The sequence below is a fragment of the Crocuta crocuta genome, unplaced genomic scaffold (genome assembly GCF_008692635.1).
Source record: "Crocuta crocuta isolate KB4526 unplaced genomic scaffold, BGI_CrCroc_1.0 scaffold409, whole genome shotgun sequence".
NCBI classification, from domain to species: domain Eukaryota; kingdom Metazoa; phylum Chordata; class Mammalia; order Carnivora; family Hyaenidae; genus Crocuta; species Crocuta crocuta.
Genome location: NW_027528006.1, coordinates 1,324,376 through 1,339,891, shown reverse-complemented (window position 1 = coordinate 1,339,891; position 15,516 = coordinate 1,324,376). Strand labels below are relative to the sequence as shown.

Genomic DNA, 15,516 nt, shown 5'->3' with positions numbered 1-15,516 from the left:
ACCGCCGTTGCCATGGCACCCGGCACTTGTTGCGGGGGGCGGCCTCCCGCGGCACCCGGCCCGGGGTGCGCAGCATCCCCTTCGGCTTGGCGCCGAGAGGGGACCTCGCGGCTGTGCAGCCCACGCCTCCTGCCCTGCCAGGCCTTCCCTTGGCTCCACTAAATGGGGAGCCCGAGTCCCGACCAGGGTGAAAAACCCGCTCACGGGGTAGCTTTTAACAGGACTTTTCCGTTTCAGATTTCAGATACTCAGACTCCACCTTTACTTTCACCTACGTTGGCGGCCCCAAAAGGTATTTGTGTGTGTAGAGTTGCTTCATTTCCTGTTCACAGGCTTGTGTTTCCTTTGTTCTTAGCATGTTCCTTGTTTGGGTATTTATTTTTTTCTTGTTGGTGTCCTGTAGCCACATCCCGAGCTTGAGGTCCCTCCGTTTTAAATAACGGAGGGGAAATAAATATGCTTGATTCAAGCGTGTGTACGATCACGCCACCGGCAATGAGCAGAACTCTTGCACTGTTCACGTTAAAGCTGTTGTGCTGTAGTAGCTGCTTCTGGAGACATTTGGGGGCGGATGGAGTCAAGCGGGTGCAGAACCGGAATACTGGGTATGAAGTGAAATACATAAAAGATTTAAGATGTCACAAAGTAGTCTGATCACAAATAATAATTTTCCTGGTGAGTTGGGGCTGCATGTCTTCATGTTTTCTGAAGGTTGACATAAATACTCAGTCTGCCAATTCTCCATACCTTTTTTTTTTAGGAGTGGTATTTTGGTTTTCACATTTACTTTTGGAAAGGATTTGAAGTTCCGTGTAGCTGGAGTGTATCACCTCTCTCTTGAGGGGGAGGCATGACAGATGCCTATATTAGGACTCAATTGTTAACAGTGAAAGAAGTCCAAATCCAATTTTCTATTTAGGAAGTAGAGTTACATTGAAAGGTAGCCATTAAAATATGACTCGCTGTCTTCACTTGTTAAGTTAGGATTTTCTGGGACACAGGTAAAAGAGCTGTGGCCACATGTGAGACCTCTCAGAGATTTCGCCTCGCTGTTAGGACCTGACATGCAGTATCATTTGATCACACTCCAAAATATCGCTTAGCTGATGGAAACATTTATTGCACATATAAATTGCAAAAGAAGCTTTCCTCTGTAAATACGTTTTTTTAAAGGTTGGAATTAATGTGAATCTTTAAAATGCTTAGGATTTGTGCTGCAGTCTAGATCTCAAAAAAGCTTTAATTAAGATAGTCATCACATTTCCCATAGGTACAGCCTAAGCCTCAGGATTGGTATATTGATTTGATTTACCAGTTAGAACTATAACACATGTAACGGGTACTTACTGCGAGAAAATATAATTACCGTACTTCTTAATTTACTGGGGTACTATCATCTTTGTACTTATGAATAAAAAGAATAATTGAGAGGAGATTCAGCTGAATTAATGCTGCTCCTACACTTACTATCCCAAGGAGGTTGGTGTATGACTAATACCCTTTTGGATTACTTTAACAGTTGAAATATGCTTGGTGGCACACTGAAAACATTCTCCACGCAATCAGGTAGATATCTTGGGTAGTCAGTTTCACAGTTAGGCTGTTCACCTAGTGAGAGGTGTGGCCTGGGGAATGCTCTGGGTAGGTTTTTCAACTAACTAGCTTATTTTCAGTAAGATACTTGAGTTCCTTTGGGCTCAGTTTACTTATCTGTAAACTGTACAGTGAGGGAGTGAGCCAGACACGTAAATCTCTAAGATCTGTTAGATGCTGCAGTAAGATTCTTTATCAGCAAATTATTGAACTGGTGTTAACACAGCATGAGGTGGAGAAGGTAGGAATGCCTCCAGGAGCAAGGCCAGGGGGGTTGGGATGAATAATTAACTAATTAAGATAACATCAATTTTCACTGTAGGAACCAGTACCATGGACGTTCTTCAAGTAAGAAAAGTTTCCTTTTTCTGTGTAATCCTATTAAGGGATCTTTTGTCTCTGATTTAAATACATGGGACTTGTGTATCTATGGTGAACACACCGTCTGTGAAGAAGAAAAATACCTTGGAACTGTTGGTGTGATTGCTTTTTCTCCCCCAAAGCTTGTTCTCCAAAACAATATGTAAAAGGTCATTTTAGTATAATAATCATAATCCCTTTAATGATAATCCCTTTATGGATTCATGGCAGAGAAGCCATTTTTTTCCCTGAAGATAAACATGCATTGTTTTCATTAACTGCATTAGAATCTGATATTATGTATTCATCATTGTGGGATGTCAGTTGGGCATTTAAAATTTAAAAAATCCTGCTGTTTTGATTTACAGTGCTTATCGACTTCTAATATTCCATTAATAGTGTCCTTTCAGGTTAGCTAGACTAACTTCACCATGAAAGGAGGTGGGATTCTTAAGGAGAGATAATACGTGGTTATCTTGAATTATTTAACTATCATTTTATCTAAACCATTGAGAACATATTAAAAGAATAATTTTCAGTTCAGGTGGTAGATAAATGAACAAGCCATTTTCCCTTTCTCACACGTTCTAAGAACAAGTTACACTTGTTCCAAAGGCAAAGGTGGACCTTACATGTTACTATTCAAATAAAGAAATAATAGAATTATCTTTTGCATGTGTATTTTGTATGTTTCTGTGGATAAGAGGAAATGCCAAGAGGCAGCTGTGTCAGGGCTGGCCAGTGGCCTGGTAAATTGGCCTTTCATTTGGAGGTTGAAGCGCCTGTTCACATTTGCTGCTTTGCTGCGTTGGTCGACTTTAGGTGAGGAATGAGGGGGAGTCCATGGTCAGCCTGGAGACTGAGTTCAGTTAGTTGTCCCTCATGGGAAGGTACAGGGAATTATTATGATCCTCACTTTCAGATGTACAAACTGAGGCTCAGAGAGTTTAGGAAACATGCTGAAATTGACTCAGTTCGGTGAAGGAGCTAGGGAGTAAACCCTATGCTGTCACGCTCTTAAAACCTGTGCTACACTGGTGTTCTCAGCCTCCTTGAACATGGAGACACTTTAACATTGAAAGAATCTGCGGATACTTATTTGAGTGATAGTTGTAGTGTCTTTTGATTGAGAAATAGTGAGAAAGGAAGTGTTAAGTGTTATGAATTTGATTATTAATATCATCTACATATGTTTGAACACATGGTTTATATACAGCCTAGATTAATTTTCTAGTGGTGCTGCTTGTAACACCTCTGATTTCTGGATTCCTTGGAATAACTTCACAGTCGTCAGTGGCTCAGGGCCTGCCATGGGCACCTTCTTGGGGCTGCTTCCAGGTTCAGGGGTGTGCCAGCATCTGGCCTCAACTGTAGACAGTTTGGAAGTTTATGCAAACGTCATTCCTTCCTCGTACTTGTCATGCTTCTGATCTCCTGCCTCCTCCTTTCTTCCTTATTGATGGACAGTAAAATTCTTAAGCCTACAAAGGTTTAGGGTCCTTTGGTCCTTCGTCTCACTTGCTGTCAGTCACGCAGTTGGTGGTAGAGGACACAGAAAGGAAAAAGTGGGCAGTGACGGCTGCTAGAGATGGGAGAGCAGGCTGTTTCTGGTCCAGTGGTCCGCAAAGCCAAGGGTTGAGCAAGGGACCCCAGTGGGCCTGGCTGGGGACCCTTGTGGGATTCCCTGATTGTGAGCTTCCAACAAGGAAAGTATTGTGAGGGCACAACTGAGATTTTAAAAATACACAACAGTGTTTATAGGAAAAAATTTTGAGAAGAAGAGGTAAGCCAAATAAAAGAAACACGATTTTTCCATCTTCTATTAAAGAATTAAAATTTATTCGTTTAGAAATTTTTATGTGTGTATAGTCATATAAAGTATATACTGGTTATCATGTTACTATATAGTTATTACACTCTTTTGAGACCTCACTGTTTTTTCACCCAAGAATGTAACAATGTCTTCCTTTTAGAAGGGAAATGAGAATAAAGAAATGTTTAAGAGTTTTCTAATCAAGGAGTATGACTGCATGATAAGAAATCTAATATTAGAAATGACTAATAAGTTAGAAACTTAATATCTGGCAGAATGTGCAGAATATATATACATCTATAGTATATATATTGTATATACACATGTATACAGAACATATATATACATATATATAGTATATATACATTTTAGGGATAGACACTCTTTCACGTGGTCATTGGTACAGTGGCATCTTTTGAAGGGAGTCCCACCTTTTAGGATTTTCCGTTCACGTAAATGTTTTGGAGCATCACATATAACACTAGCAATAGTGTCCACAATCCCTCAAATCACGTGCTACATCTTCTTTCTCCTGGGCTTTGCACGTACTGCAGAACACCCATCTACACCTTAGCTTCCCACCCCTCCCGCCTCTCAACCCTAGTAGGCATTCATTATTGGATCTTTGCTAAGCCAAATTCTCCTCTGAGAAGCCTTTCCTGGCATTTAGGTTTTTTAAAAATGTTTATTTACTTATTTATTTTGAGAGAGAGTGCGTGAGCAGGGGAGGGACAGAGAGAGAGGAGGGGAAGGATCCTAAGCAAGTTCTGTGCTGTCAGAGCAGAACCCGACACTGCTCAATTTCATGAACAGTGAGATCATGACCTGAGCTGAAATTAAGAGCTGGGTGCTTAACTGACTGAGCCACCAAGGTGCCCCACTTCTAGATATTTCTAAAATCATGTTGTCACATTGTATTGTTAGCATCTAAGTTTACTTGATCATCTGTCTGACCTTGAGCCTCTTGGAGGTAGGGTCTGTCCTTTTCACTGCGTTTTCTTTTGCCCCTAGCTCACTCTTGGTACAATATGTTTTCTGAATAAATAGATGTTAAATCAGTCATTAAATGAATGCTAAAAGGCCTTTTGGTAGGTTTGCAATTTTGTAACTTAATGACCAGGTATAGAGATAGTCAGACACTTCAAAAAGCCCCAAATCTGGTTAATGTCCCTCGCAAGGGACTTAAGAATCCAGAAGTTGCCTTACCAAGTTATAAGCCCTGTGGCATGCCCCAGTGCTTTCAGGGACAGAAAGATAATGCAGTTGTTTAACATTTTAGAGAGTTATGGAGACTATGGCACACTGGAGAGTTTGGATTCTTAAAAATATTTAATTTCAGTTAAGAAAATCACTTTTGTGATCAAGCAAATTTTCTGGGAGCCCTAAATCGCCTGGGCTCCCAGTGTTGAATTTCTTACTCACGGGATGCCATGGAGAGAGACAATCTACTTGATTGTGAAAGTGCATTTGTTTTGACTTTCTTAGAAAGGAGAAGTGTACGGGTGTGCAGGAATGGGGGCATTGGGAGGGTGGCAAAGTAGAAAAAAATTATCTCAAAAAGATTAGTCAGTTTTCATTGTGGAAGAGTTACATACTCACTCTAGAAATCTTGAAATATGCAATTGTTTTGAAACCATCAAGTGCTCCTTAAGATGTCATAAGGAAAAGAGTGATCATTTTTAAAAATCAGAAATTAGCATGTTCCTCTTGCCAATGGGGACTTGTTTTCCATCATTTAATACTGTATCAGTTACTGCTTTTTATAGTGTGTTCCTTGGTGCCCTGGGAACATACACTGGAAGCTGGGGTGCCTGATGGAAGGGAGTGCGCAGGAAGCCGAGTGAGGGAGTGAGATCTGGGCTTTCCTGTCCCTCTGTAGATTATAGCTGCTCTGGCTCTTTTCTGTGTACAGTTTTTAGAAAAAAGTTTCATTGTTAAATGAATTCCAAAACCACTGACCTAAAATAACCACCAATTTAACACAAATTTAACTTTATTGAAACTTGCATATTAAAATATTTAAACCCCATTTACTTCATGGGTCAAGGTAATCATCTCTTAATCATCTTTACTGGGCATAGCCTCTGCTATGCCTTTTGCCTACCATATATCCTGTGTTTGCAACAAAGACGAGTAGGTATTTTGTCAACTATTTTACATTTTATAGCTAAAGAAACTGAGGCTTGGGTCATTTAAATAGCTTACAAGTAGTAAGAAGCAGACTAGGGATATGTTTCTGTGGAAGTCAATGTTTATGCAAGCTGGAGGGGCATTGGTTGAATTGGCATGACTAGGATAGCTGGGAATGTTTGAGGTTGGGGACGGATAGCTTAGTGGGATGTCAGCCAGGGGCAGGACTGAACATTCCAGTAGTTGGCAAGAGAAGTGCCTGAGCCTAGCGCTGAGCATTAACAGTGAGAAAATTATGTACATTGGCTGTGGAATCCTTACACAAACATTGGGCTGATCCGTTTAAATTCCCCATCATTTTTCTCGGCAGCATTTTGAAAAATACATATAAGTGAAAATTTATCAGCCCTAAAAATATTTTGTAATTCTCTGTACAGATTTGCTGTTGGATAGATTGTGCTGTAGTAGATAAATCTTGCTTGGAGACAGCTGCCACTGACTTAGTGTGGAATTGTAAAGTTGTTGGCATGTAATCGTTCTCTTTTTCCTTCTCTACATTTTTGAAATCTTATTTTCCATGTACCGCCAGGAAAGGCTGATAAGAGATAAGTTTTTATGAATAAAATGAGGTTTGTCATTCCTATTTTATTGTGACATAACTTGGGTTTTCTGTTCGTTTGTGTCATTTAAGTGGTGGACACTTCAACCTAGCCTATCAGAACAACTCATCATTTCCTCCTTAAAAGAAGCTTACCTTCCCAGTCTTTCCCTGGTGTCACATTATTTAACCCTCAGGATTCATGTGTCCTACCTTCCTTTTCATTTCTTTTGACGCTCCATTGACTCTTTGAAAACACTATGAGCATCTTCATCCCTCCCAGGGTCCACATTTGGTCCTGGCCCTGACCGCGTTGACTTATGTCAGTCATTTTCACAGTGTTTATAAATTCTTGACTAACAGTCTCTCACCCAGCCAGTTCATTGATGCCCGAACTCTTTAAGTATGAGTTTAACCGTAGCATTTTTCTCCATGGAAGTCTTCAAATATGACGTGGTTTTCTCCATATCACATTGAAACCCCCATTCTTGGCTTTCTGGGACCACCTTTCAGATCCAGTCATATGCATTTCTTAGGCTTCCATTGTTTGTTGACCTGGTTTCTTCATTCCACAGCAGTTTGTATTTAGTGCATTAAGCATGCACAGCTGTTGAAGTTTATCGACTGATAGATTCTATGTCACATAATATGCTTGCTTTGGATAATCGTGAGCATGATTTTTATTATCACAAGTGCCAGTTCATTTAATCTTTTCTTTGACCACGAGTGGCATCTCTGTGAAGGTATATGATGCATTTATGGTCAAGAAGGGGATAGAGTAAGATCATGACTAGGACAAACAGAATAAGAAGACAAAGTGAGATCTGAGGAGGATGGGATAAGAATATGAATAGACTGTTCTCGGCCCATTACAGAATAATGGCAACAACAAGTTTTGGGTATAGTTCATTTGCATATCAGTGACATCCCAGTTTATGGCTGACCCCTTCTTGAGGGTGGGGGGTAGGGGATGCCAAAGCAGAACATTAAATTTAAAAGGGAATCATTCACTTAAACCTTTGTGCAGTCGTATCAATTTTCCCTGAATCAAAAGTAGCAGAAAGCTAGCCGCTAACTGACTTTCTCCAAGATGGTTTCTTGCTGAAAATTTTGAAATGTAGATGGAAAAGATCTTACTCATGGCCTGCAAGTGTTCTTAGGATTTGTCAACCAGCTCAGAAGTCCTGTAGTTATTTGGACTTTCATCATGGTTTTGTTTAAAAAACAAGTACAGGTTGTTACCAAGAATCACGTATAGAATATTTACTGTACACAAAGTATAGAATGGAGCCAGAGACTAATGTAACTACTTTACATTTGTTAGGCTTTCACAGCTATGAGGAAGAAAGTTCAGAAAGAATTGAAAAACAAACAAAAATGTTGTTAAGGACAGAGCTATGTAAAAGAGAGAATGTAAGTCAAATAAAAAAAAGTCACGAAAAATCAATATTCTGTTTAAAGACTAGAATTCTAGTTCCTAGCAGAGTGCCTAGAATACAATAAATATTTGCTACTACTTCATTTTTGAAAATAATGTTACTTATTTTGAAGGCAAGGGAGAGGCAGAAAGAAAGGGAATGAAAGAATCCCAAGCAGGGGCAGTGCTGTCAGTCCAGAGCCTGTCACCAGGCTTGATCCCACGAACCATGAGGTCATGACCTGAGCTGAAATCAAGAGTTGGACTCTTAACCGACTGAGCCACCTTGGCACCCCTTTCCTACTATTTCATAAATGACAGCACTATTTTTCTTACATTATGTGATAGCATTCCCGAACTGTTTAACTAGGTGTTAGATATATGGCCAAATACGTTTGGGAAATGCTTAGATAAACAATATTAAACCTTTTTAATGGTTGGCATTTAGAGCTTTTTATATATTTCTGTACCGTGTGCATATCCAAAAGGTGAATGAAGTATTCAGGGTTTCTCAGACTTATTTGATTACAGATCTGAAACATCTCGAGAGAGTTGTTTTGTGGAAAACACTTTGGCAAACTCTGAGTCTCACTCATTAAAAATAGTTTTTGAGTCAACAACAGTATAGTAGAAATAGAAATTGCCGATTCACATTGAGCCCTGAGGAATATCTTTTCAGTAATTTTTATAAAACTTGCTTTATGACCAGGAAAGCTTTGGTTAAAGGCATTTGGCATTTCATGGAACTAACTTTTCTGTTTGAGGGTTTATTTCTCTGGGTCTGTCACTATGTCCTCAGTTGTGTTGAATCCATTTATGATAAAGGCTTTCAAGGATTCTTCATCAAAGCCTTGAGGCTAGCCGGACCCACTTTGGTGCAGGATTAGAAGTCAGCCTCATAAGGAAGTGTTTGAGATAGATAATGATTTTGTATAGCAGAAGTAAGTACTCATTACGTCCTCTTAAATTCTGCCGATTTGACTGTAGTAGAGCTCCTTAGTAAGCAATCTTTGATGGAGTATACTTCTGGAGAAATTCATGGTGAGGGAAATCTGGAATTTATCTAAATCAATCTATCTTTCTTTCTTTCTTTCTTTCTTTCTTTCTTTCTTGTTTTTGATAAATTACATCTAGAAATCAATGAAGGTATTTATTTTATCCATTTTCCTCCCAGTGATCAAATGAGAAATTTATTGAAGGAGTTTTTAAAATATTTCTTAGAGCTTTTTAAAGCATTAGTCAGGAAGCAAACTCTTTATTTTATTTTTCAGGCAGTGTCAGTCATTAAACTTTAGGAAGCCACATGTTACTTTTGGTAACCCATGAATGGGGAATGAAGCCCGTGCTTTAAAGTGTACTCCTGTGGACACAGGGTCAGGTATATATTTTAATATATAGTGATATGTTTTATTTCATGTGAACAGTGGGCCCATTCTTATATGAATACGTCAGAGCTTTGGTGATTCAGGGAAGCCAGTGGAACCTCACAGATTCTGGGAATCTAGTAAATTCTAGGTTTTTCGTTTGAAGTCAGTGTACAGAAATCTTAACTGAGTGAATTCACGGTTGTGATAATACATTTGTCAGTCTGTATGTTTCAGTGTCCTTGATCTTTCTTAAGAATAAAGCCTTAGGTATTGTTATGGTGAAGGTCTAAGCAGGATGTAAAGATCTGCTTCATAGTTAAAAGCTGACGCTGTCATCATTTCTCATTAAAATGCACCACAGCTAGATCTGGAAAAAAAAAAAAAGGCCCTCTAGCTGTCAAGCAGTCATCACTTTATTATCACCACAGAATTCGATATGATTTCTCTAGTGAATGGTCAAGTTCATTTTTAGTTAGCTAAGAAAAAAGTTTGAATAATTCACTGTGAGCCAGAGTCTTTCCTGAATCTTTTTGGAGCAGTCCATCCTTATGGAAAACCAGTCTAGAATGGTGATTTAAGTGAGTTTCACTTAATATGAGAATTGCATATTCTTGGCTGAATGTGACACCCAAATGATAAAATTTGGAGCAAGAAAGAGTTTGTTTTATTTTATTTTTGAAAAAAGTTTATTTTGAGAGAGACAAGTGGGGGAGGGGCAGAGAGAGAGGAGGACAGAGGATCCTAAGTGGGTTCCATGCTGACAGCAAAGACCCCCGATGCGGGGCTCTCGCTCACAAACCTGAGATTGTGACCTGAGCCAAAGTCAGCCACTTAACCGATTGAGCCACCCTGGCGCCCAACCAAGAAAGATTTTAAACTTAATTCTTTAAAAATCACACTAGTTTGCTTTTCTTTTTAAAAAGAAGTGTAGCTGACATATAGCATCATATTAGCTTCAGGTGTACAGCATAATCATTCGATATTTGCATATATTATGGAATGATTACCATAATAAGTCTGATTAACATCTGTCACCACACGGAGTTACAAAATTTTTTTTTCTTGTGAGGAGGACTTTTAAGATTTACTCTCCTAGCAACTTTCAAATATGCAATACAACGTTACTAACTGTAGTCATCATGCTGTACCTTATATACCCATGACTTAATTATAGCTGGGAATTTGTACCTTTTGATCCCCTTTCACCCCTTCTTTTTTCCCCGCCCCCATTTTGATATAATATGAGCTTTCTGTATTGACTTCCTATATCATTAATTTAAAATTTCCAATATTCTCAACTCCTGATGTCTAGCATACATGAGATCCTTTCCAGCTGTAAGTAATTGGCACAGAAAAATCTACTTAGGGCAGAAGTTTTACAGAAGCTTTTTTAAAAAACAGAAATGTGACATTTCCTGTCTTTGGGGTGCCTTCTCAGAAATAAATTACATTTCAGACACACTTTTAAATGAAAATATAGGTACTTAACCACTACATACCTGTTAGAATGGCCAAAATTCAGAACATTGAAAACACCAGATGCTGGTGCAGATGTGGAGCCACAGGAACTTTGGATTCATTGCCAGTGGAAATGCAAAATGGTACTGTCATTAGAAGACATTTTGGCAGGGGCACCTGGGTGGCTCAGTTGGTTAAGCGTCCAACTCTTGACTTCATTTTAGGTCATGATCTCACAGTTCATGGGTTTGAGCCCTGCGTCGGGCTCTGTGCTGACAGCTCAGAGCCTGGAGCCTGCTTCAGATTCTGTGTCTCCCTCTCTCTCTGCTCCTCCCGGGCTTGTGCTCTGTTTCAAAAAATAGACATTTAAAAAAAAAAAAAGAAAGTTTGGCAGTTTCTTACAAGAGTAAAGGTGTTCTTACCATACTGACCAGTAGCGACACTCCTCTGTATTTACCCGATAGGGTTGAAAACTTAAGTTTACACACAACTCTCACATGGATGCTTATAGCAGCTTTCTTCAAAACTGCCAAAACCTGAAAGCAACCCAAAGTGTCCTTCAGTTGGTGAGTGGATAAATCAACTGTGATACTTGCAGACAATGGAATATTATTTAGCACTAAAAAGGAAGATCTATCAAGCCTTGACAAGACATGGAGGAAACAATTCCTGTGACTAAGTGAACATGACCAATCTGAAAGGCTACATACTGTATGATTCCATCTAAATGACATGCTTGAAAAGGCAAAACTATGGAGACAGCGAAAAGATCAGTGGGTGCCAGGGGTGACAGGAGGGGAAAGAATGAATAGGTGGAACAGAGTGAGTATGATTTTTAAATAGCTTTAGGGCATGAAGCTATTCTGTGTGGTAATATGATGGTGCATACATGTCATACATTTTTACTAGTGCGTAGAATGTACAGCACCAACAGTGAGCCCTCGGGTAGACTGTGGACTCTTGGTGATAAAGATGTGTCATTGTGGGTTCATCATTAGTAACAAATGTACCACTCTGGTGGGGGCTGCTGATCCTGGGGGAGGCTCTGCATATGTAGGAGAGAGGGTATATGGGAAATCTCTGTACACTTAGGTTAATTGTGCCATGATCTCCAAGCTGCTCTAAAAGTTAAAGTCTGTTAAAAAAATAGCCAGAAAAAAAGAAAGTCAGGTGCTTGCCAAGACTTTTTCAACTTCTAAATAAGGATTCTGATCTATAGAAAGTTTAAGAACTTATTTTTACATGACACAGGCATATAAATCTGACGTAGGAATATATAAAATTAACTATTTTTATTAAATAAAAGTTCTCTGACGTAAAACTAGAATGCATAGCCTATATTATGGATTTAGTATGTGGCTAATTACATAGAAGATAATCACCGTTTTAAATTATATTTCTATCGTTTTTTTTCTAAATATAGATTATAAAACTATACTAAGCAATAAATAACTAGTATTCTAAGAAATACTGATAACTATTATAGAACTTCTATACCTGTTAATTTTTTGGTTGCTGTAGAAAGACATAATACCAGTGCACTTCTCAAATAAAATCAAGTAAGAGTTGGTGCTATCAGATGCTTCTGTGGCTGATCCTGAGCATAAACATAAAACATATTTAAAATGTGTATGTTGTTTTCTCTCTTACGCACATGATGCGTGCATGCACACACAGGCATTTCTATGCATATACCTGCAAAACATTGAAATTACAATGCATTTTGAGTTTTCCTTCTAAACATGCATAAATAATGTTCTAAAGGGTTTTTTTTTTAATGTTTTATTTATTTCTGAGAGAGAGCATGAGCAGGGGAGGGTCAGAGAGAGAGGGAGACATAGAATTCAAAACAGGCTCCAGGCTCTGAGCTAGCTGTCAGCACAGAGCCATACGCGGGGCTTGAACCCACGAACCGTGAAATCATGACCTGAGCCGAAGTCAGCCACTTAACTAACTGAGCCACCCAGGTGACGCATCACGGTTGTAGTTTATCATAGCAGAAGGGTACAGAATAAAATCACCAAATGGCACGGGCTCATTGGTCAGAGTCCAGGAGAAGACAGGCACATGTTTGCAAATGTCTTGTCAGTAGAGTCCTATGGACACACTTAATTTTCCTAGCCGTGATGTGGGACAACACAGGCACAGTGTTGCCAAGCAGGGGAGCTCACCTGAGCCTCCATGTTCAGGGTGCTTATTAGGGATCAGTTACAAAGGCACGCTGCTTCTTTGCGATTAACTCAGCTACTCAAGACTCCAGCCTCCCAGAGCACAAACATGTCCACCATACATCACATTTGTTAGCATAAACTGTCTGAGCAAACTGGTATTGCATGGCCCAAGACTTAGGGTATACAGAAACACTCTTATCCGGCAGAATCCAAGGGCTCTGAGCTCATTTCCTGGGAACTGGCCCAGCGCCAGTCTTGAAGACAGGCCTTTCTTGGGAACGTGCAGGGTTTGAGCAACCAAGGCTTGCATCAACCCTGCACATATGCTGATAGCGTCCAGCTCAGGACCTGCCAGAGAAGGCAGTGCTTGGTATCTGTCACTAGTTATAGCACTAGCCCCATTCCTGGAACCAGGACCTCAAGAGCAGGCAGAATAAGGAAAAAGTAAATTGCCCCCCTTTTTTGGTAGGACAACTGCTCTGACTGGTTTGGAAATATAAAATTTTCTCCATTTCTCTACTGTCATTGAATAACAATTTCTAATAAAAATTACATTAAATGTACATAAAAGTAAATAAAAAACAATAGCATATGTTTATTCTTATAATTGCATGCTGTGTTTTCCCAGTAAATAACAAAGCATATGTTCATTCATATAATTGTGTGTTGGGTGTTTTTTTTTCCCAGTGCCACAAAGTCCAACTCTAAACTTCATCATTTTTAGGATCTAAAGGTTCTCGGGACTCACTTTTGGCTATTATCAGGTCACTGCAGCATTCAGGGATAACGCTTTTCCTCTCCACTGATCTAGGTTCCTGGTCTTTACCTATAATTTTAGAATAGTTAGGATTTTTATTTATTTATTTACTTTGAGAATGAGAGAGCACACGTGTGCGTGCTCACAAGCCGGGGAGGGGCAGAGAGAGTGGGGAAAGGAGGGAATCCCAAGTAGGCTCCACACTTGGTGCTGAGCCCAGCTCATGACTGTGAGATCATGACCTGAGCCCATATCAACAGTCAGATGCTTAACCAACTGAGCCACCCAGGTGCCACTAGAATAGTTAGGATTTTTTATTTAATTTGAAAAAGTTTAGGTTTTTGTTTATATTCCTTTTTTTTGCTTACCCTTGTATTATTTTCCCCCCTTCGTTAACTGAGTCGTGTAATATTGAAAATTAAATAGATTCTCTGGAAAGACAGCTGAAATGTGTTTGAAGGCCACCACAAGACCCGTTTGTCTTGCAGGTTCCACGCATTGTCCCAGGCTCCCTGATCCTTAGAAAGTCAGGGTATATTCTGATACATGCAGCCGTCTCTGCTGACTTTTCTTGCTTACATGTAACAACCTTCTCTATAGGGAAAAACCCTGTGGTTGTTGTTTTTATAGGGAAACAACTTTTGGGGCACCAGAGTGGCTCAGTCGGTTAAGCATCCGATTCGGCTCATGTCATAGTCTTGCAGTTCATGGGTTTGAGCCCCATGTTGGGCTCTGTGCTGACAGCTCAGAGCCTGGACCCTGCTTCTGGTTCTGTGTCTCCCTCTCCCCCGCTCATGCTCTGTCTCTCAGAAATAAATGAACATTAAAAAAAAAATTTACAGCGAAACAACTTTTATTTTCAGGGCTGCGACATCGCTTTACCCACTAGGCAAGTGGTGGTTCCAGGGCCACGTGACACAGGGTGATCATGAGATGAAGTGCAATAGTCTGTTGAGGGTCAGGCTCTCACTTTTGCTGATGCCGGCAGATAAATGTCACAACTTCCTCCTGTACAGCAGTTAGCTAAAACGTTTCTTTCAATATATGCACGTATGTATACATAAGTGAAAAACATGAATTTTGTAATGAAGAAATGGCTGAACAAAGCCTCACTGAATAGCTGATACAGGATAGGCAGATCCTAATTCTTGCTTCTAAATTACTGTCACGTTTTTGTCCCAAGCAAATTTCTCATTTACTCCATGGGAAATGGGTAAATGAGAAACTGTTGGAAGGAAAAAGTGGCTAAAGCCACTTTATACACTGGATTGCCTCAACATTTCCATTTTTTAAAAATGTTTATTTATTTTTGAGAGAGAGAGAGAGGAGAGATTGCAAGTGGGAGCAAGGGGCAGAGAGGGAGGGAGAGAAAATCTTAACAGGCTCTGTGATCAGTGAGGAGCCCAGTGTGGGGTTCAGTCCCATCACTGTGAGATCATGACCTGAGCTGAAATCAAGAGTCAGATGCTGAACCGACTGAGTCACCCAGGGGTCCCAACAACTTCTATATTTTTAATAAAAGTATCTGGTTGACAATTTGAATTAATTTTTGGGGTACCTGGGTGGCTCAGTTGGTTCTGACTTTGGGTGGGGTCATGATCTCACGGCTTGTGGCTTTGAGCCAAATGTCGGGTTCTGTGGTGACAGCTCAGAGCCTGGAGCCTGCTTGGGATTCTGTGTTTCCCTCTTTCTGCCCCTCTCCTGCTTGCTCTCTGTCTGTCAAAAATAAACAAACGTTAAAAAAATAAAAAAGATAAATTAATGTTAAGCAGTGTTGTAAAAGGATAGCTCCTCAAATTCTTTGGGAGAAGGTGTTTGGGACTGGATATTTACCATAGGCTCACCACTTGCC

The 15,516-nt window shown here is 39.8% G+C and overlaps 1 protein-coding gene across 1 annotated transcript in view; it reads left to right on the top strand.

The window, feature by feature from the left end:
* The window catches only part of PARP8 (poly(ADP-ribose) polymerase family member 8), a 169,267-nt gene that overhangs the window by 889 nt on the left and 152,862 nt on the right, over nucleotides 1-15,516 (top strand). The window contains exon 3 of the mRNA XM_077752887.1: nucleotides 238-292. Within this exon, the coding sequence (XP_077609013.1) occupies nucleotides 238-292 (55 nt within the window). The remainder of the gene's footprint in view (nucleotides 1-237; nucleotides 293-15,516) is intronic.